Source organism: Haliotis rufescens, unplaced genomic scaffold, assembly GCF_023055435.1.
Source record: "Haliotis rufescens isolate VD_foot unplaced genomic scaffold, xgHalRufe1.0.p SCAF_15, whole genome shotgun sequence".
NCBI classification, from domain to species: domain Eukaryota; kingdom Metazoa; phylum Mollusca; class Gastropoda; order Lepetellida; family Haliotidae; genus Haliotis; species Haliotis rufescens.
Window position 1 is genome coordinate 16616460 of NW_025963835.1, and position 20789 is coordinate 16637248.

Sequence of the window (20789 nt, forward strand, 5' to 3'; positions counted from 1 at the left end):
CTCTGACACAGGGACATGACACAGGTGCTTGCTCTGACACAGGTACGTTGCGACTGATAGGAGACCCTTAGACACAGGGACATGACAGAGGTGCTTGCTCTGGCACAGGTAAGTTGTGACTGATAGGATACCCTCAGACACACTAAATTAATGAAATACCAACATTTTCACCCTACCTGATTAATGTGTCCATCTCCTGACATGTACCAGGGATTTATCTAGGATTTTAAAATAAGTGCCCCTTGCAGGTACATTGAAGAAAAAAAATAATTTTTGTTCAATATTCAGATTTTGGAAGTGTTCCTATTTTCCTAAATTCGTAGGTGTTTTAACATTGCAACAATGTATAAATAAGCAGTAATTCTTCTTCCTCATTAGTGGTTCTGTTTTCATTGAGATACAGTTACCTCACAAAGCCATAACATTACTTATGGCTATATTAACATTAATTATGAATATTTGGGGAATTTTGACTGACATTTGCTCCAGACAGGTCTAGATGAACCCCTGTGTATCTTCATGACATCGTTACATGGACTGTTGGACCCGTGAAGATCCGGGGTAGAATAGGTCTTCAGCAACCCATGCTTGCCGTAAAAGGTGACTATGCTTGTCGTAAAAGGCGACTAACAAGATCGGGTGGTCAGGCTCGCTGACTTGGTCGATACATGTCATCGATCCCAATTGCGTGGATCGATGCTCATGATATCAATCACTGGATTGTCTGGTCCAGACTCGATTATGTACAGACCGCCGTCATATAGCTGGAATATTGCTGAGTGCGGCGTTAAACAACAAACCAACCAACCAACAACATGGACTGTTGTGATGTTTCAGTTTGTGGGAGTGCGCGTACAAAACCTGACAGTGTTGCTGCTCAAGACGATGGTGCCAGACTGCCTGATCCACATCACCGGCCAGGAGATCGCCGCGGACCTCTGTGTGGAAAATGACTGGTACTCTCAGTGTTTGATCCACTCACTGTCTGTCTGTCTGTTGTACACAGTAAGGAGTGGGAGAATGTCACTGAGAACAACTGCATCACTTAGGTTTCCTTAGATCCATTGATCATTGGTTTGAATTCCCGTACTCCGGTGTTTCAACAAAGTGGTAGATGCAGATCAACCGACAATATCCATATTATTAAATGTTTGTTAAATTCCTTTGTCAAGTACTAAAGATTAGAAGCAAATCACCTGTCCCTGTAACATAAAGTGAACTGTACTACAAGCGATTGTTCAGCATGTACATTTTAGTATTTTTTCCATCTTGTTTGTACAGTATTATGGGCCTAGGGCCTTAAGCACAGAATAAAGTCTGTCTGTCTGTCTGTCTGTCTGATGCAAATTCTGCAAATCACTCAAATGTTTATTGAAAATTGAATCTTTTGAACATGTTTGTGTTGATAGTTTTATTATAAGTTTATATTAAGAGTTTGTTTTATGAAATTAACCTGATATCAACTCAATAAATATTTATCTTTTTTAAATATTGCTTCTTGCTTCCATGGATATTGACAAAAATCTGTAAGAATTGATCTGTATTTTGGTAACAGTCTTGTTTCTGTTTCCAGCTGCCTTGTGTCTTTGAACTTAAACGGGATCACATGTAAAGCTCTTCGAAGTGTGGAGGAGGTAAGTGAGATATGTGGATTTACTAATTGGTTTCCATGGAAATAACAAGAATCGTAATTACATGATTCCATCAGAGAAGTAAAATAGGGGAGGGAATTAGAAATAATGACAGATGCAGTATGTCCAGGGGTTTAAATCCTTTATGCAAACAAATATTGAGAATGTATGCAACTAGTTACATTTTTAATCCTGGGGAGCTATTGAAATCATCAATACTAATCAAAGTTGTAGATTGCAGTCTAAGTTTCTTAGTCAAGGATTATCAGAAACCATGTCAGAAACCTTTTTTGAATTGAGTTAAATTTTCATCTAATTTTTAGAGAAATGTGAAGCAGAAGACATTTTGTTGTTTAAATATGATTTCAAATAACACTATTCAAGTCAAAGACTAGAAATTGACATGTAAACGTTACAGAAGACTAGAAATTGACATGTATACGCTACAGCAGACTAGAAATTGACATGTATATGTTACAGAGGACTAGAAATTGACATGTATATGTTACAGCAGACTAGAAATGGACATGTATACGTTACAGAAGACTAGAAATTGACATGTATATGTTACAGAAGACTAGAAATTGACATGTATACGTTACAGAAGACTAGAAATTGACATGTATATGTTACAGAAGACTAGAAATTGACATGTATACGTTACAGAGGACTAGAAATTGACATGTATATGTTACAGAGGACTAGAAATTGACATGTATATGTTACAGCAGACTAGAAATTGACATGTATATGTTACAGAAGACTAGAAATTGACATGTATATGTTACAGAAGACTAGAAATTGACATGTATACGTTACAGAAGACTAGAAATTGACATGTATACGTTACAGCAGACTAGAAATGGACATGTATACGTTACAGAAGACTAGAAATGGACATGTATACGTTACAGAAGACTAGAAATTGACATGTATACGTTACAGAAGACAAGAAATTGACATGTATACGTTACAGAAGACTAGAAATTGACATGTATACATTACAGAAGACTAGAAATGGACATGTATATGTTACAGCAGATTAGAAATTGACATGTATATGTTTTAGGAGCCGTCTTCAGCCCCATCATGTCTCTGGGAGGTGTCCGTCTCACTCTTCACTGAAATCAAAGCCAACAAGGAAGATCCTCGGAAACTGAAGGTGAGCTACTAGACATATTTGTTTTACTCTGTCAATAGATAATTTCTTTGTAACCAGTAGATAAAAATCTGTGTAGCAAAATGATTTTCCAGATTTATTTGTAAAAGTATCATATCCATATTTTTAGCTTATCTAACTTACCTTCGTCCCACTTTTTCAAAGGGTAGGGTTAGTCGACGTTTGTCAGTTGTCTGTCTCACCATAATCAGGGTCTACATTGTTCAAGTCATTAAGTCGAAAATTTATGTGTTTTTTGTTTAATATTTTTATAAACCCAAAACATCAAAATGTTACGAGATCTTCCCAGAAACCACATGGTGAATGATAATGAACTTCTCAAGAGCAGAGGGCGGTCGGGTAGCCTAGTGGTTAAAGCGTTCGCTCGTCACGCCGAAGACCCGGGTTCGATTCCTGACATGGGTACAATGTGTGAAGCCCATACCTGGTGTCCCCTGCCGTCATATTGCTGGAATATTGCTAAAAGCGGCGTAAAACCATACTAACTGAAGAGCAGAAGTGTAGCAGGTTCAAATCTCTAGATTGTTGTTGCCTGCTTTGATATGGCCGGAATCTTGTTAAAAACAGCGTAAAATAAGGATGGATTGGGCTGAAAACCTTTTGTTTGTGTCCCTCATGATGGATTATTTTTAACAAAATTTAATTTAAAAAAATAAGTAAGGAGTTGCCTATCCATGCCTATCCAAAACGAAAGAGGCTGTGCATGGGTTCTGTCATGTTTGAGCCAGTTGGCCAGTCAAACAAACATGTATTATCAGCCAACAATTTGTTTCGTGTTTTAGATTCTCCGTGTTCTGGTATCCAAACCACAGATGATGATAACAGAAGGTGAGTTACCTCCCTTGTCATTTCCAGCTGACCAGAACCCATAGACTTACATCTAGCCTCTGAAATGTACTATTTTACAGAATTTTTTTTTTTTTAAATTATTGTTATACAATATAATAAAAAGGAGCCCTGAAACTTTCTTCATTTACATATACTGATATTCTGATACTGCAGTGATCTAGACAAATATTATAGACCTTCATGGACTGTGTTAGATATATTTGTTTCAGGGTCTGTATGACAGACTATAGAACCCACTGCTTTCCACATAGATACTGTTGTCAGATTAGCTGTTTTCAAAGTGGCTTATAAATTTGGTTATTTGGGCTTAGTCTTTAATAATTGTTATCACTTGTATCCAAAGTGTTCAAATGACTGACAAGTAGTTTTCTTTATTAGATTTTTCTTGAAACATTTTGTGAAAGACTAACTACATGTACAGTAAACTATGGTTATAACGAACTCAAAGGGACCACTAATTATAGTTCGTAATAAGCATAGTTTGTATTAAGCATATATACAGCATATATAGAACAAATGTCCGGGACTAAAAAATAAAATGGTTATATTGGTCAGTTTGAAATAAGTGTGTTCATTATAAACATAGTTTACTGTATATGCAAGTCTGTTACCAAGATAAAATTTTCATGAAATGACCATGTTACAAATATCAAATGCTCTCGAAAGACATGTTACAACAGCATGTTTCACAGGTGAGTGAGTGAGTTGGGTTCAACGCCGCTTTTAACAGTATTCCAGTTATATCACGGCGTGTCAGCTTAATGTGGGAGGACAGCTCAAAGTGATGCAGGTCTCAAATGTTTACCACTTCGGTGAAACCCACGAGCACGGGTATGGTGCTGACAAACAAAGAAACATAATAGGGGCGAAACGGGTTTCGAACCCACAATCATAAGTTTCTGGCGTGCCCAAGGGATGCAACTCTGCACAGCGAATCGCGGCGCCTTAGACGACTGGGCCACCCGTGCCCCCTTCACAGGTTTGAGTGAGTTAGTAAGTGTGGTTTTACGCCGCTTTTAGCAATATTCCAGCAAGATCACGGCAGGGGACACCAGAAATGAGCTTCACACATTGTACCCGTGTCGGGAATCGAACCTGGGTCTTCAGCATGACAAGCAAACGCTTTAATCACTAGGCTACCCGACCGCCCCTCACAGGTTTAAGACAGACGCTGATCTTGATGGTCCCTGGTGTTATTTGATGCTAATGTCACAGGTCCTCACCTGATGATGTAATTAATTAACATCCTTGCCTCGGGAAGATGAATTGAAAAGGGCTAACTTGTCAGTTACATGAACTCTTTGATTCGATAACCATCTATTGAATCTTAGATTTAACTGATGCATGTGTTCCTCCTCCAGGATTTCTTACCAGCCTCCAGGGCATTGAGTCCAACATGGCCATTCCAGCGGACACACAGACAGGTCAGTGACACGTACAGACCTTTTTGGAAATAGATATTTTTTCGTACAAATGAAGAATGTTAGACTGACTTAATGACCATTTCACTGTCAATATTTCTCCAGCAAGACAACGTGTCTGTTGCGGAAGATTTAAATCAGTCTTTCAGTAATACCACTTTACAGGAAGTCCTTCAAATCAGGACTGTCCTGAAAAAAAACAGTTATGATGCATGTGCCATTTCATAAATTTAATTTTCATGAATCAAACATAAATTTTAGTTTCTTCAGTGTTATGTAGCAGTAGTTTTGTTATAGGCAGCAGTTTGTTTGAGGTAACGTTGGCAGCTACTAATGTAGAGTAACCTCCCTTTCTTGTAAGAAGCACCTATGTAGAGATTTATAGGGCTCCAACGAATACACTGAGGCGAATACGATTTGTATCACGAATATAGAGTAACAAATACGAATATTGAATCAAGTTAGCAGTTGATGTATTATGTATTTTATTCAGTGAAACAATAACAACATAAATTATTTGACATGGTTTGTTAATTATTAATATATTATACATTTATATACTGCACTTATCCAGGTAGTAGTGTCTGCTCAAATGCGACAATGACCAGTGACCACAATACTGTCAAAATAAATATTATAAAAGCATTGTCTTTGAATTAATCTATGCATATAATATGTTCTTTTGGATATTTTTAGGTACAGGGTATGTAAATGCACATGATTGCATATTCATAAATATTCGATTCTAGTGGCCACGAATGACAAATTCAATTCATGAATGGATACGGTTTGATTCACCGAATAGAGATGTGTTGATTTTGCAGCACCAGCCGAAACAGAGAACTTGGAAGAGCAGCCGAAGCCTATTGACTTCCAGAAATATTCCAGTATTGTAAGTTGAGAAATATGGCTGACTTGTGACTCTTTCGCTCAGTTTTGATTTAAACATATTTATATTTCATCACATGCATGTAGAAAAAAAATGGGTTTTGGTAAACAAGCAACAAGTTAGAAATTGGCACTAGGCCTATAGTCCTTGCCAAATTGCCCAATAGTTAAGGTGTCATAAGGACGAGTAGAAATTTGCCATTTGTAAGGGTTTTTCTACATGTTATTATAAGGACTAGTGGACTAACAATGTTAGTTTCTACCGCTGCAACAATCTTTTATTAATACTCCTCCTGATAATTACATATATACATTGGCAGTTTTAATACATAAATAAACAATAAATAAAGAATACAAATAGCAGATAGAATATAATAGAAAGGAATGTTTACAAATGTTATTTATCTTACCACTGCACTATGGGCCATGTGGCCTGAATTACGAATAAACTTGGTTGAATAATGTACAGCTCCTGTCCCCCCATCGTAGTTGGCATTACGATAAAAGACTAAGTAAAGGATTACTTCCCTTTCGCAGTTAACACACAATGTTATAGAACACTGTATAAATGGCAAAGTCCAAATCTTGTTGATATAGTTATAATCATGTTAAAGGATTTAATGATGTTATTGTTAGTCAACTTATTCAGTAAATATACATATCGTGCCTAATATTTGCATAATTTTTACACATGAACAGATAGTGAGAAGCACCTTCTATATGGTGACCACAAGAACACTTTGATCTATCTGATATATGTCTATAACCTTGTCAGTGTTAAGTTCACTATACTCAAAGCTGAGGCGACAATGAATCACTTGGCACATACGAGTACCAAGATTCAGATCAAAATGAACGTAGGAAACGTTGTGTCTGATGTCAAAGTCTTTAATTCATTTAGAGAAGAGCATTTCTGTATTCTTCTGGTTGCAAATTCCAAATGTTGTGTGTCGGGTAAGGAGGGTTTAGCATAGTTATATGTTCTGCAATTAATGTTTTGCAAATTGTTAGAGTTTCTGAGACTATGAATACTAATATCAGACACTGTTCTAGGTATTAGCTCCAAAAGATAAATTGGTACAAGTTGATTATACCGTTCATACAAATTCACCTATTTGTGATAAGTTTTGTACGTTCTACCACAGCATGATGCGACCGCCTCTTTGGTCTAGTGGTAGAGCGTCCGCCTGGAGAGAGGAAGGTCCGGGGTTCGATCCCCAGCAGTGTCGACTCATACCAAAAGATGGTACTTGTTGTTACCCTGTCTGGCGCTCGGCATTAAGGGGCTAAAACAAGGACTGGTTGGTTTGGAGTCAGAATACTGTGTTTGAGTGGGGTATTCATGTTAAACTGTGGCATGGTATCTCAGTGGGCTAGCACTATAAATCAGCATCGGTCCGGCTAGTACAAGCAGCCCCACACACACAAACACACATACATGCACGTCGCTATATAAGTGCAGTAATCTTGGACGCGACATTAAACCCCATTTCACCTCACCTCACTATATGATGCACCTCCAACTGAGAAGAAGACATCACTCTGCTTTGTGTTTAGAGAATCGGATTTAAGGATTATCAATTGAACCATATGAAAAAATCAGTCTTTTTTACATTAGTATTGTGTGATCTCTTCAATCCAGTAAGGTTAACAAAACATTTCATGATATTTCAGCAAGAAGTTGGCATAGACTTCACCGAACTTGATGTGAAGATTGTCAGGGAAAAGAAACAACGGTAAACTATGCATTGTTTTATTCTCATCAACTTCTGTGCAGATAATTCTTTCACTTTACTGAGAACCAAATGTCTTTGAAAAACATGATCTGATTTTCTTTTGAACATTTATTCCTAAGTCTCCAAAACTGTTTCAAATATTGTGATTATGGGATATAACTAAGATGTAAATTTTGTGCTATTATGAGCCCTGTTTAGTTTTACAATCAAATTTTGTTTTTTAAATATAATGAGTGCCAGAGCGTTGTTTATTTACCAGAATGTTTTATTGAATGGTGTGTACAGTTTAAAATGGTTGACTGGACATTACAAACTATTGTTATTGCTAATTATTGCCCTTTTGTTAAATTCCTACCGGGGTTTTTCCTTGACCTACAAAACAAGCGCTCCAGGGGACACCCAATTATTAAAGGGCAAGTTCACACGGAAATTAACCTATTTTTCTTGTACTTTTTCCACATTAAAAGTGTTAACCTAGAAGTGTCATAGACAAAAATATAAAAATATCACAATTAATTAACATATTTTTCGCATTAAAACGATTTATATTTTTCACATTTACCAAGTGTTCTATTTCCACAACAAAAACACCATGGCTTATGCCCCTTGCAATATGACGTCATTGGTGCCAATTGATAAACATTATGACGTCATCATGCTTTGTTAGAGCCGCTTCACGTGGTGTAGGTCTAGGTGTGTGATTCTAGCGTCTCAGATGCCAGCCAGCATAGTGTTATGCTGAGTCACCTCTGCGCCGGAGTGTGTCGTAGGCCATGTTGTTTTACCGCAAACTGGTACTTGATATCTTTTGCGTTGAGAATAGACAGGGACCCAGTTGAATTGGCACCAATTATGTCATAATCTAAGGGGGATAACTCAGGCCTGTTTAGCTCGAAAAACGAAGGCCTCATAACGGCATATCATTTTCACACTATTGTGAGCTTCCTACTTTCACTGTGAAAAAAATGAGTGTATATTTTCAAACACAGATACTAATTAATTCTAAAATTGCGTTTTGTTTAGAAAAAGAAAGAAAGTGATTTTTGCGTGTACACTTCCCCTTTAATTTCAGCCTTACAGGAAATATGAGGGTCCTGTAAAGTAAAGAAATGGTGACAATCGGTGACAAAGTGCTTCGGTTTTTCTCATTACACCAATTTATAGGCATCACATTGTCATTTGTAAGATAGTGTGAAAGTTATGTGTTCGGAGTATTCAAATCAATAATCAATAAGATAGCACTAATTTTGTAACAATGAAAGCTTACGTAGTTTGGAGTTTTGCACCATTTGCAAGTAAAACTTGTAATGCATTATGGATTCATTTTAATTTCATGAACCGCCTGTAGTATTACAATGCACCATATAAAAGTTTAGTGCGCCAATGGCGCAAGGGCGCTGGCTGGAATGAACACTGTGGTACAATGAATATTATTGTGCGTCCCTTAAGACACAATACATATTTTTGTCTGTGTCCATTCTTTACATGTGTGCGTACTGAGTGCACATTTCTGTGTCGCTTAAAACCCTGATTCCTACCATGTTGTATGTGATATGTTACAGGAGTCTGTCTGTATCACTGAAGCTGTTTCATGTGGGTTTCCATAACCAGAGCCGAGAGCGAGCCACCGACCTGACACTCAGTGTCCTGCTTGAAGGTAAGAAACTATACCTGTCGACCAGTAGACAGACCACTTCAAGCAAGCCTCAGCACACCCTGTACCCTGTGTATGCAAGTACATTATCCAGACATGAGAATTTTCCTCGGATTCCTGGAATTCTGGTATTATTCCTCTCAGAATGATTTAAGATGCTCTTATTTTAACCCTTTTTTTCCCCAAACCCTTCAAAAACAAGATTTTGCTGTTCTCATGTCCGATTATGTCTAAGCCTTAAGTCTAAGCCATGTAGAGTCTACACACCTGTATCATCCCACCAATATGGACAAGTAAACACAAACTTGCAGATGTCTTGAATGTGCAGTCTGGCCATGAAAATGTCTCAGATTTAAATCTGTCGTGATAAGGCCTTGAATTTGGCAACCATTGTTAACTCTTTACTTATGGAAACGTTACATCTTGTAGCAAGTCTGCAAATACAGATGTATGCCATTCTGAGAGTGAAATATATAGTATAAATTTCCAATAACAAGGGGCGGTCGGGTAGCCCAGTGGTTAAAGCGTTTGCTCGTCACGCCGAAGATCCGGGTTCAATTCCCGACATGGGTACAATGTGTGAAACCCATTTCTGGTGTCCCCCGCCGTGATATTGCTGGAATATTGCTAAAAGCGGCGTAAAACCATACTCACTCACTCCAATAACAAGCTCAAAAGTTTATGGCTGAGTGTCAGTTGAGGGTTTGAAAGGTACTCTAACCCTCCAGCCAGAGCATGTTTGCCTCCTGTATTAGGCTAGCATCCTTATGGTCGGTCAGACCTAGCACCATATCAGGGTGAAGTTACAAACATCATCATGTCACGTGACATGTGATCACCCCTGACCATACGTCTTCCTGTGACAAGGGAGTTAACGGACTGTAAAAGTCGAGTTTCCACTCTTTACAAAAGTAGGTGGGAATTATGGAGTAATAGTTTAGCTGGACTAACAAGTGGGTGCTTAGACCAATCAAAAATGCAAAACGAAATCTACATCTGAATCATAAACAACATGGCAACAACTGCAGATTTTGGTCGATTGCAGGATTTGCAGAGTATGTGAACTGTTAAATGGGCATCGACAAACTTTTTCCAAATCTTTTCACGTTTTTTATCTAGGTGCTTGTATGATTTGATGCACTTTGCGAGGTAAGGCCCATTTTGTTACGATAAAGATCTTGATTATCGATCAGATCATCTTGACTGGGTGCCGCCATTTTGTCTGAAGCAAATGCAAGTGATATGAGAGGTGGAATCTGATTGGTCTGTTGGAGGTACATAGTAGGGACATAACTCATAACTGCCACTGGTGGCACAACGATTGAGCCACGAAATTTCAGCCTAAGGGTGAAAAATGGACATTTATAGTCACCACCCTTGCCTCGGGAAGATGCTGGCCATATATGGCACAATGCCTTCTGGCTGCTACCTCAGCTTCCTGTGTTGTTAAAGTGTAATTAAATGTAATTAGTGGTAGACCATACAGTGCCTCTTTATTGTATTTGCAGACTTTTATACCAGTTCCCCCCAACACCAGTTTGCTGGCTTGAAGAAGATTGACATCAAAACTCAGGTCGGCTGAATTATTCTCATGGCTTTCATCTTTTTCATCATTGACACTCACCTGCTTTTATCACTGTGAATAAAACACCTTCCATTCATCACCCACGCATCTTTGCCACAAACATAGTTCCTACATTCAAAGATTGTGGGGGCGGTCGGGTAGCCTAGTGGTTAAAGCGTTTGCTCGTCACGCCGAAGACCCGGGTTCGATTCCCGACATGGGTACAATGAGTGAAGCCCATTTCTGGTGTCCCCCGCCGTGATATTGCTGGAATATTGCTAAAAGCGGCGTAAAACCATACTCACTCACTCACTCAAAGATTGTAAAAGTCCTATCAGTAATGTAAAAACTTTATCCAACACACACACACACATTCCCTGTAATACATTTGTTCGAATGACACTTCCAAGTATCAAATCTCTGTTTGAAACCTCTAAATTAAAACACACTTGGTTCAGCTGTCACTGTAGTGTATCCATGGCTATTCAAGAATGTGAATGTGACTCATCCAGGTGTATGTGTTGATGTGTGTTCAGCTCCTGGGTGACCTGGTAAACATGAACATCTCCGTCCTGAACGGCTTCTTCCACTACCACCACGAGGAGGTCCAGTATTGGGTCCTGGTGCTATCCAAGATGTCACAAGGGGAGGTAACTCCACCTCCACCACGAAGACCTGCACGCCCGTCGCCAACAAAGTAAGATAACATAGCTTAACTGTGGTAGATGTGGTAGATGCAAAGATTTATAGGCCAGTGGAAATGCATACGGTCCGATGATTTTAGGGGATATATAGGTATACTTTGGGGGCTTTGTAATGATGCTGACGGCTGCACAGAATCCCCTGAATATGTAAGACGGGTGTTGGCTGTTGCAGGTTGTTTCTGATGTCTTGGGTGCTGGGCAAGAAATGCAACTCTGTGGTTGTGATGACAGACCTGTCCTCCATGTTCTCCACAGCGTCCTGTGCCGGCTTCAGACTCGGCATCACCAGGTCCAAACTCACCTGGTTCTTTAAACCAGGACTCAAAGGTGAGACAAACCTTGTGTCTCTTGACTCAGAGGTGAGACAAAGGTGTGTCTCTTGACTCAGAGGTGAGACAAATGTGTGTCTCTTGACTCAAAGGTGAGACAACCATGTATCTTTTGACTCAAAGGTGAGACAACGTGTGTCTTTTGACTCAGAGATGAGACAACCGCGTGTCTCTTAAATCAAAGGTGAGACAACCGTGTGTCTCTTGACTCAAAGGTGAGACAACCGTGTGTCTCTTGACTCGAGGTGAGACAACTATGTGTCTCTTGACTCAAAGGTGAGACAACCGTGTGTCTCTTGACTCAAAGGTGAGACAACCGTGTGTCTCTTGACTCGAGGTGAGACAACCGTGTGTCTCTTGACTGAAAGGTGAGACAACCGTGTGTCTCTTGACTCGAGGTGAGACAACTGTGTGTCTCTTGACTTGAGGTGAGACAACCGTGTGTCTCTTGACTCAAAGGTGAGACAACCGTGTGTCTCTTGACTCGAGGTGAGACAACCGTGTGTCTCTTGACTCAAAGGTGAGACAACCGTGTGTCTCTTGACTCGAGGTGAGACAACCGTGTGTCTCTTGACTCAAAGGTGAGACAACCGCGTGTCTCTTGACTCGAGGTGAGACAACCGTGTGTCTCTTGACTCAAAGGTGAGACAACCGTGTGTCTCTTGACTCGAGGTGAGACAACCGTGTGTCTCTTGACTCGAGGTGAGACAACCGCATGTCTCTTGACTCGAGGTGAGACAACCGTGTGTCTCTTGACTCAAAGGTGAGACAACCGTGTGTCTCTTGACTCGAGGTGAGACAACCGTGTGTCTCTTGACTCAAAGGTGAGACAACCGCGTGTCTCTTGACTCGAGGTGAGACAACCGTGTGTCTCTTGACTCAAAGGTGAGACAACCGTGTGTCTCTTGACTCGAGGTGAGACAACCGTGTGTCTCTTGACTCGAGGTGAGACAACCGCATGTCTCTTGACTCGAGGTGAGACAACCGTGTGTCTCTTGATTCAAAGGTGAGACAACCACGTGTCTCTTGACTCGAGGTGAGACAACCGTGTGTCTCTTGACTCAAAGGTGAGACAACCGTGTGTCTCTTGACTCAAAGGTGAGACAACTGTGTGTCTCTTGACTCAAAGGTGAGACAACCATGTGTCTCTTGACTCAAAGGTGAGACAAACCTTGTGTCTCTTGACTCAAAGGTGAGACAACTGTGTGTCTCCTGACTCAAAAGATGAGACAACCATGTGTCTCCTGACTCAAAGGTGAGACAACCATGTGTCTCCTGAGTCAAAGGTAACAATCCTCATATCTATATATCTCTATCAGACAAACCATGCGTCTCTTGACTGAGACAACCTTAATTAATGCCCAATGATGTTGCTGTATGATGCAAGGGATTTTGAACAAGTGACAGTTTGTTCACATGAAGAAGACTGTTCATTTGTCATAGGATCTGTTAGCTGACACAATAATTTTCAAAGCTCTTTATTCTGACCTTTCTGTTACCATGGTTACAGGGCATGGCGAGCACACAGAAGACACCCCCTGGACTCAGTCACATGACATGACATGTGAACTGGAAACAGAAAATATCTACTGTTGCCATGCTGACAAGAAGGTTGCCATTGACAACATGTCTCGTAAGAAACACTACTGGGACCAGGTGTTCTACTTGGGGATCCTTATACTCAAGGTATGACTGAGTGAAATAGACACAAGTAACATTGGCTTGCACAGATACAATTGTGTCTTGTAGAGTCAGTTGATCTCAGGGGACTTGGAAAAAATACCGTATTCGACGTAATAACTGCCCTTCTCTAATAAGCGCCCATGGCGCTATTTGCTAATATATTGGCTACTGAACAATCCCAATTAGCACCCCTTACGATTGGTCAATGTACAAAAGACTTATTTATTCGCGCATAATACACACTCATGTGTTATATGCACCCTTTATTATGGGCATTTAAACTCTGGAAAAATATGTGTCGTATATAAACATTTCAGGCTGTCAGCATAAACCACGAAATTTATCTTTTAACTCTGTTTTTTTTTCACCAAAATAATATTCTAATAAGTGACCCCTATTTTTTAATTTTGAGAGTGCCCTGGGCACTTATTACGTCCCTACCAGCCTATTGCAAGTGAAAGGTGTTAAAATCGGCTTTGGTGGCCAGAGTCGGTAGCTTGATATAGCTTGTCATTGTAACCCGAAGGTATCGCACGTTTCTCATGATCATGATAATATCAACAACTGGTTTATCTGGACCATATTTAATTTGCTACTCAAAAGAAGTTACAGAACATAATGATTCTTTCATATAACTATAGTTATCTGTCATGGCATGTCAATTTTGTTTGTTTGTTTGTTGTTTAACGCCACACACAACAATATTCAAGCTATATAATGGCGGTCTGTAAGTAATCAAATCTGGACCAGACAAACAAGTGATTTCATCATGAGCATTGATCTATGCAATTGGGATACGATAACATGCATCAACCAAGTCAGCAAGCCTGACCACCCGATCCCATGTCGCTTCTCACGGCAAGCATAGTTGCCTCTTAGGGCAAGCATGGGTTGCTGAAGACCTATTCTCACCAGGAATCTTCACAGGACCATGGCATGACTGATTAACAAGTCGTATGAAAGAATCAGGTTTTCCTTAACTTCTTTTAAGTAGTATATATTCAGGCCACCATGATGAAGATGCAATATTGTTGACTGTGTCCTAAAACAGCAGAACAGTACAGTCACACAGAAAATATTTACCATATTTGACGTAATGAGCGCCCTGCTCTAATAAGTGCCCACGGCGTTATTTCCTAATATATTGGCTAGTGAACAATCCCAATAAGCACCCCTTCCAATTGATCAATGTACACAAGACTTATTTATTCGTGTATGTTATGCACTCGTATGTTATATGCACCCTTCATTATGGGCAAATAAATTCTGGAAAAATGGATCTGTCGTACATAATTATTTCAGGCTGTCAGCATAAACCACGAAAATTTATCTTTCAACTCTGTTTTATTTTTTTCACCAAAATAATATTCTAATAAGAGCCCCCTATTTCTAATTTTGAGTGAGTGAGTGAGCGAGTGAGTTGGGTTTAACGCCGCTTTTAACAGTATTCCAGTTATATCACGGCGTGTCAGTGTAATATGGGAGGAAATCCCGAAGTGATGCAGGTTTCAGACGTTAATCACTTCGGTGAAACCCATGAGCACGGGTATTGTGCTGACAAACCCAGAAACATAATTGGGGCGAACCGGGATTCGAACCCACAATCATAGGTTTCTGGCGTGCCCAAGGGACGCAACTCTGCTCTAATTTTGAGAGCGCCCTGGGCGCTTATTACTTCGAATACGGTCATTCCAAACCTGAGAGTGAATGGATAATCTTTATGTCATTGCATTTACTTTCATCTACAGTATGTACGTCTTGCCAAGTACATGAAGTATGTATACAAGTTTTAATCAAGTGTTGACTACATGAATGACATTGGCTCTGTTCATTGCCAGATGAAGAAGCTGGGCCGTGAGTTGAAGATAGAGGGCATGAAAGACAATGTCCAGCTGGAGTGGTCAACCAATACACTGACCTCTCTGCAGAGCCTCATCACCTCCTTCAAAAAGATCAAACCTCCCCCCACCCCCCGGGCTGTGTCCCCTCCATCCCCTCCCCCCACTACCTCCACCCGCACGACATCCTCTGTGCTGGCTCAGTTCCTCATCTCAGTCAAGTTTGATGTGTCCGACCTCAACATATTCCTGTGCAATAATTTCAAAGGTCAGTGCTAAAACTAGTTGCAATCTTTCACTATTGGTGATTATCCATTTTCCAGGTATTTTCTCCTTCTATAATTATACCCCTGTTTACGAAGTAAATCGGGGGTATATAGCGTTCCGTCCGTCCATCCTTCTGTCCGAGCTTCTGTACGGCCCATAACTTTTTAACCATGCACCCTAGCTTCACCAAACTTGCTACACACATTTACCACAATGAGTACTTGTGCCTTTTGCTAGTTTGAAGATTCTGAATTTGTTAATTTTTGCCTTTTCCATGGAAACATTAGAAACTTAAACTTTTAGGGGGTGTGTTTTGTACGGCCCATAACTTTTTAACCATGCACCCTAGCTTCACCAAACTTTCTACACACATTAACAACAATGAGTACTTGTGCCTTTTGCTAGTTTGAAGATTCTGATTTTTTTTATTTTTGCAGTTTCCATGGAATCATGGTGAAACATAAATTTTGGGTAGAGTTTTTGTACGATCCATGTTTACAATATTATGTATCCTAGCTTCAGCAAACTTGCTACATGAACCACTATGATTGTTTTTTATCTTTTATAAGATTCTGAAAGTTTTCTCTTTTGCTGTTTTCATGGAAACATGATGGAATTTAGAAATTTTGATGACTGGTTTTGTATAGCTAATATATTTTCCAAAATTGTTTCCACACATATAGATCATCATAAGTATCTGTGCTTTGTGTTAGTTTGAATTTATGAATTCTTTACCATATCTGCTAAGGCTAGATGGAAATTATTAATTTATTGATTTTCTTATATATGATATTGTTCCATTTTTTATGTGTTTTTATATCAACAATTTTTGGTCCTTTTGATAATTCTTCTTATGTAACTCCTCAATCAAATTTTTATTCAAAGGTGTTCATGGTGATCTACTTCCTCGTAGTGAACACTGGTAACATGGGAGATTTGTGGGGAGGGGGGGTCAATTGTCACTGGAACTCAATCTTAGTTTTTAAAACATTGAAGTTAAAATCAGTTAGATAATTTCATTAATTAACAAACTATTTACTATTTGTTGTTGACCAGCGGGGATAACGGGGGTATGTGAGCTTTGCTCACTTCTTTCTTGTTCTGCCTTCATGATTCCGAGGTAGAATTGCTCCCCAGCAACCTGTGATTGTCGTACGAGGCAACCTAATGGATCAGGTATCAGGTTTGGTTGTTTTGTGTGTCATCGTACACCAACGGTGTGGATTGTTGCTCATGATATCTATCACTGGTTTGCTCCGAACTTGTTTATTTACAGGCTGCTGGTATATTGGAGTACTGTGTTAAAGGGGAAGTGTACACGCAAAAATCACTTTCTTTCTTTTTCTAAACAAAACGCAATTTTAGAATTAGTTAGTATCTGTGTTTGAAAATATACACTCATTTTTTCTCACAGTGAAAGTAGGAAGCTCACAATAGTGTTAAAATGATATGCCGTTATGAGGCCTTCGTTTTACGAGCAAAATAGGCCTGAGTTATCCCCCTTAGATTATGACGTAATTGGTGCTAATTCAACTGGGTCCCTGTCTATTCTCAACGCAAAAGATATCAAGGACCAGTTTTTATGTAAAACAACATGGTCTACGACACATTCCGGCGCAGTGGTGACTCAGTATAACACAATTCTGGCTGGCATCTGAGACGCTAAAATCACAAAACTGTACCTACACCACGTGAAGCGGCTCTAACAAAGCATGATGACGTCATAATGTTTATCAATTGGCACCAATGACGTCATATTGCAAGGGGCATAAGCCATGGTGTTTTTGTTATGGAAATAGAACACTTAGTAAATGTGAAAAATATAAATCGTTTTAATGCAAAAAATATGTTAATTAAATATGATGTTTTTATATTTTTGTCTATGACACTTCTATGTTAACACTTTTAATGTGGAAAAAGTACAAGAAAAATTGGTTCATTTCCGTGTGAACTTCCCCTTTAAGCAATAGACAGGCAATCTTCTAATACCAGTGAGAGTAGTCACTATAAGGTAGTTCTTTTCTAATTGTTTGGAAAATGCTGAAATGTCCTTTTCAATTGAATTTAAGCTATGTTAGACAAAACAAACTGAATATCTTCCTGGAAATGGGAACATTAGATTGAGTGGGTGATTGAGTTTGGTCTAACGCCTCTTTGAACAGGGTTCCAGTTATATAACGGTGTGTGAGCTTGATGTGGGAGGAAAGCATGAAGTAATGCAAGTCTTTGATGTTTACCACTTTGGTGAAACCTTCGAGCATGAACACGTACCTTAGATGGCTGTGGCCCCTGTTTCCCCAGCAATGGATGGTAGCAGCTGTTGACAGAACATTGAACGATCAATTTTATCAAACTTGGCTTAGTACAGCCACAACAAGCAGAAAGAATTTTATTTTAAATATTTTAATAATACACTTAATTTAGAAAAGTTCCTTATGCTACCAAAATCAGCATCACATCCACTACTAACATTAAGAACATCAAACCATATCCCAATTGCGTTGATCGATGCTCATGATGTCAATCACTGGATTGTCTGGTCCAGACTCGATTATTTACAGACCGCCGTCATATAACTGGAGTATTGCTGAGTGTGGCGTTAAACAACAAACAAACAAACCAACAAACATCTCCTTGTGATGAGTTTACTGGGGTTAAGTTACCACAGTCTGAATGCCGTAAGACGTATTCATGGATTCATTGGTGTTGACTGTATCTTTTACCTCTCTTCCAGTGTGTTTGATGTTACGAGTTGACAACATCACAGTCGACCATCGACAGTCTCTGTCTACACTGGCCGTGGACGGAGCCAAGATTGTCTATATGCCCCAAGAGGATGATGTAAGTTGAGGCCAGTGATGACTAGTTTGCCCACAAGTAGCTTTATGCATTGACCCCAACAGATATTATTTTGGTGACTTGGATCAAGGCTTCCCATGACCTACTTTCACAACAGTCACGATGCTAGGACTAATTCCATGCTCTGACATGGGCTCTTGTGATAGTCACAGTACAAAGATATGACTAATTGAACAGTAGTAACAAAGTTAGATTTTTAACTGTGTTTTATTAACTTAGGACAAGGGCCCGGTCCACAATACGATCTCAGTGCTATAATTGTTGTTAATGAAAAAACATCAATAACAGAGAATAATCAGTCTCGATTTTCCGCCGATATTTCGTGCAAAAGTCAAGATAGTCATCAAAATTATGTAAATGGATCGCTGATACCAGGCGTTTGCGAAAAGGGTAAGCATCAAAGGTGGATCCAGCATTTTTAAAAGGGAGGGGTCCAAACTATGAAACACCTCTCTAGATAATTTTACTGCCAAAAGGGGTTGGGGGAGTCAGGACCCCCTGGACACCCTCTCTGGACTCTCCTATGAGCATGTGCTGCTCTACCAGTAGCAGTGGGAAACCAGTGTAAAAGAATGGTAGTTATGATTGTCTTAGTACTAAGATTGCTTTCAGGAATTGGTGCCAGGTTCCGCCTTGTTTGGGGTATTTGTTAGGGCTATTATGCATACAGCGTCAAGGTGGGATGAAGTAGTGAGTGTGTATGGTTTTACACCCCTTTTAGCAAAATCACAGTGGTGGTGGGGGGGGGGGGGCAACAGAAATGGGCTTCACACATTGTACACATGTGGGGAATTAAACCCAGGCCCTTCAGCATGACAAGCAAACACTTCGACCACTAGACTACCCCTACAGATAATTAAAGTGGATGTCCTGAGGAGTACTGTTTGTGTATTGTTTCTCCTAGTCAGCATGGTTACTACCGGGTACTGTCTTTCTTATTGCTTCCGACACTGCAGCATCCACTGGTAGACATTGCTTCAGCCTGTGCGTTATCTCTGCCTATTGCAGCAATACACACTGACCCGGTCCAGTGAGTTGACCAGTCCAGCCGCACAGATCAGGGAGATACGGGTCAAGGTCAAGTCTGCTGAAAAGGTACAGTGTTTCTTTTTCTGTGAGGGTAGAGTGAGTGAGTGAGTTTGTGGTTTTGCACTTCTTTCAAAGGTAGAGTGTTTCTTTTTCTGTCAGGGGGCAGGGTGGCCATGTTGTCTAAGGTGCCGCGATTCGCTGTGCAGAGTTGCGGGCCTTAGGCACGCCAGAAACCTATGATTGTGGGTTCCAATCGCGGTTCGCCCCAATTATGTTTCTAGGTTTGTCAGCACCATACCCGTGCTCGTGGGTTTCATTGAAGTGTTAAATGTCTGAGACCTGCATCACTTCGGGTTTTCTCTAATATCAAGCTGACGCACCGTGATAAGACTGGACTAATGTTAAAAGTGGCGCAATTCCACTTTTATTTCCACTCTCCCCACTGGACCACCACACTATACATGGGGTTGTTATGATATACACTGGCACTTTTACTCCTGTGTTTACTGCACAATTGCCTCTCGTTCGCTGATTCAGGAGATCCAGGTTCACATCCTGAAGGAGCTAGGACTGGAGTGGAACACGTCATGTCACATGTGTCTACAGCAGGCTCTTCTTGACTTCACTCATTTAAAGGCAATACTCAAAGGTAGGTTCTAGGGCTGGGACGAGTCCAAATTTACGACCTGGGTACCCGCCCCCCTATTACCCGACCCTACCCTACCTGGGTACCCACTGTAGGTCTCAAAATGTCCAATTGGCAACATTTTTTCATAGTCCTGGCAAAACGTATTGAGATACATGTATCAAACAATCTGGTCATTCATACACTGAAGTTGAATTAAGTTATATCTTTATTCAACCATAGGAAAAATCAGAAGGAATGGGTGCATAGTCAGAAAGAAGTGGGAACATTAGTGACTTGGAGTGTAACCATAGAGTTCCAGATAATTTTTGTCATTAAACAATATGACATGTGACTAACCACAGGTCCGGGTAGTCCTGGGGGTACCCAGGCCCAACTCAGTAACCACCCGACCTGGGTACCCGAGTTACCTGTTCCAGCACTAGTACCTTCTTTATGGTGTGTTGAGATGGGTTGCCAGTATTCTGTCTGTACATTCAATTCTAACCACCCAAGAGAATTTTTACTACTT

At 40.0% G+C, this 20789-nt stretch overlaps 1 protein-coding gene across 2 annotated transcripts in view; it reads left to right on the forward strand.

Annotated features, from left to right (window-relative positions):
• The window catches only part of LOC124138704 (protein KIAA0100-like), a 100079-nt gene that overhangs the window by 15398 nt on the left and 63892 nt on the right, over window positions 1-20789 (forward strand). The window contains exons 1-17 of one of the 2 annotated variants that reach the window (XM_046505512.2): window positions 77-108; window positions 838-956; window positions 1574-1634; window positions 2701-2793; window positions 3594-3639; window positions 5022-5084; window positions 5906-5973; window positions 7644-7705; window positions 9268-9362; window positions 10868-10932; window positions 11460-11620; window positions 11800-11954; window positions 13467-13642; window positions 15478-15745; window positions 18479-18585; window positions 19612-19698; window positions 20170-20281. In XM_046505512.2, the coding sequence (XP_046361468.2) occupies window positions 82-108; window positions 838-956; window positions 1574-1634; window positions 2701-2793; window positions 3594-3639; window positions 5022-5084; window positions 5906-5973; window positions 7644-7705; window positions 9268-9362; window positions 10868-10932; window positions 11460-11620; window positions 11800-11954; window positions 13467-13642; window positions 15478-15745; window positions 18479-18585; window positions 19612-19698; window positions 20170-20281 (1765 nt within the window). In that variant the 5' untranslated portion in view covers window positions 77-81. Of the gene's footprint in view, window positions 1-76; window positions 109-837; window positions 957-1573; window positions 1635-2700; window positions 2794-3593; window positions 3640-5021; window positions 5085-5905; window positions 5974-7643; window positions 7706-9267; window positions 9363-10867; window positions 10933-11459; window positions 11621-11799; window positions 11955-13466; window positions 13643-15477; window positions 15746-18478; window positions 18586-19611; window positions 19699-20169; window positions 20282-20789 lie in introns of those variants that run through there. The other variant, XM_046505510.2, reaches the window with a different exon arrangement.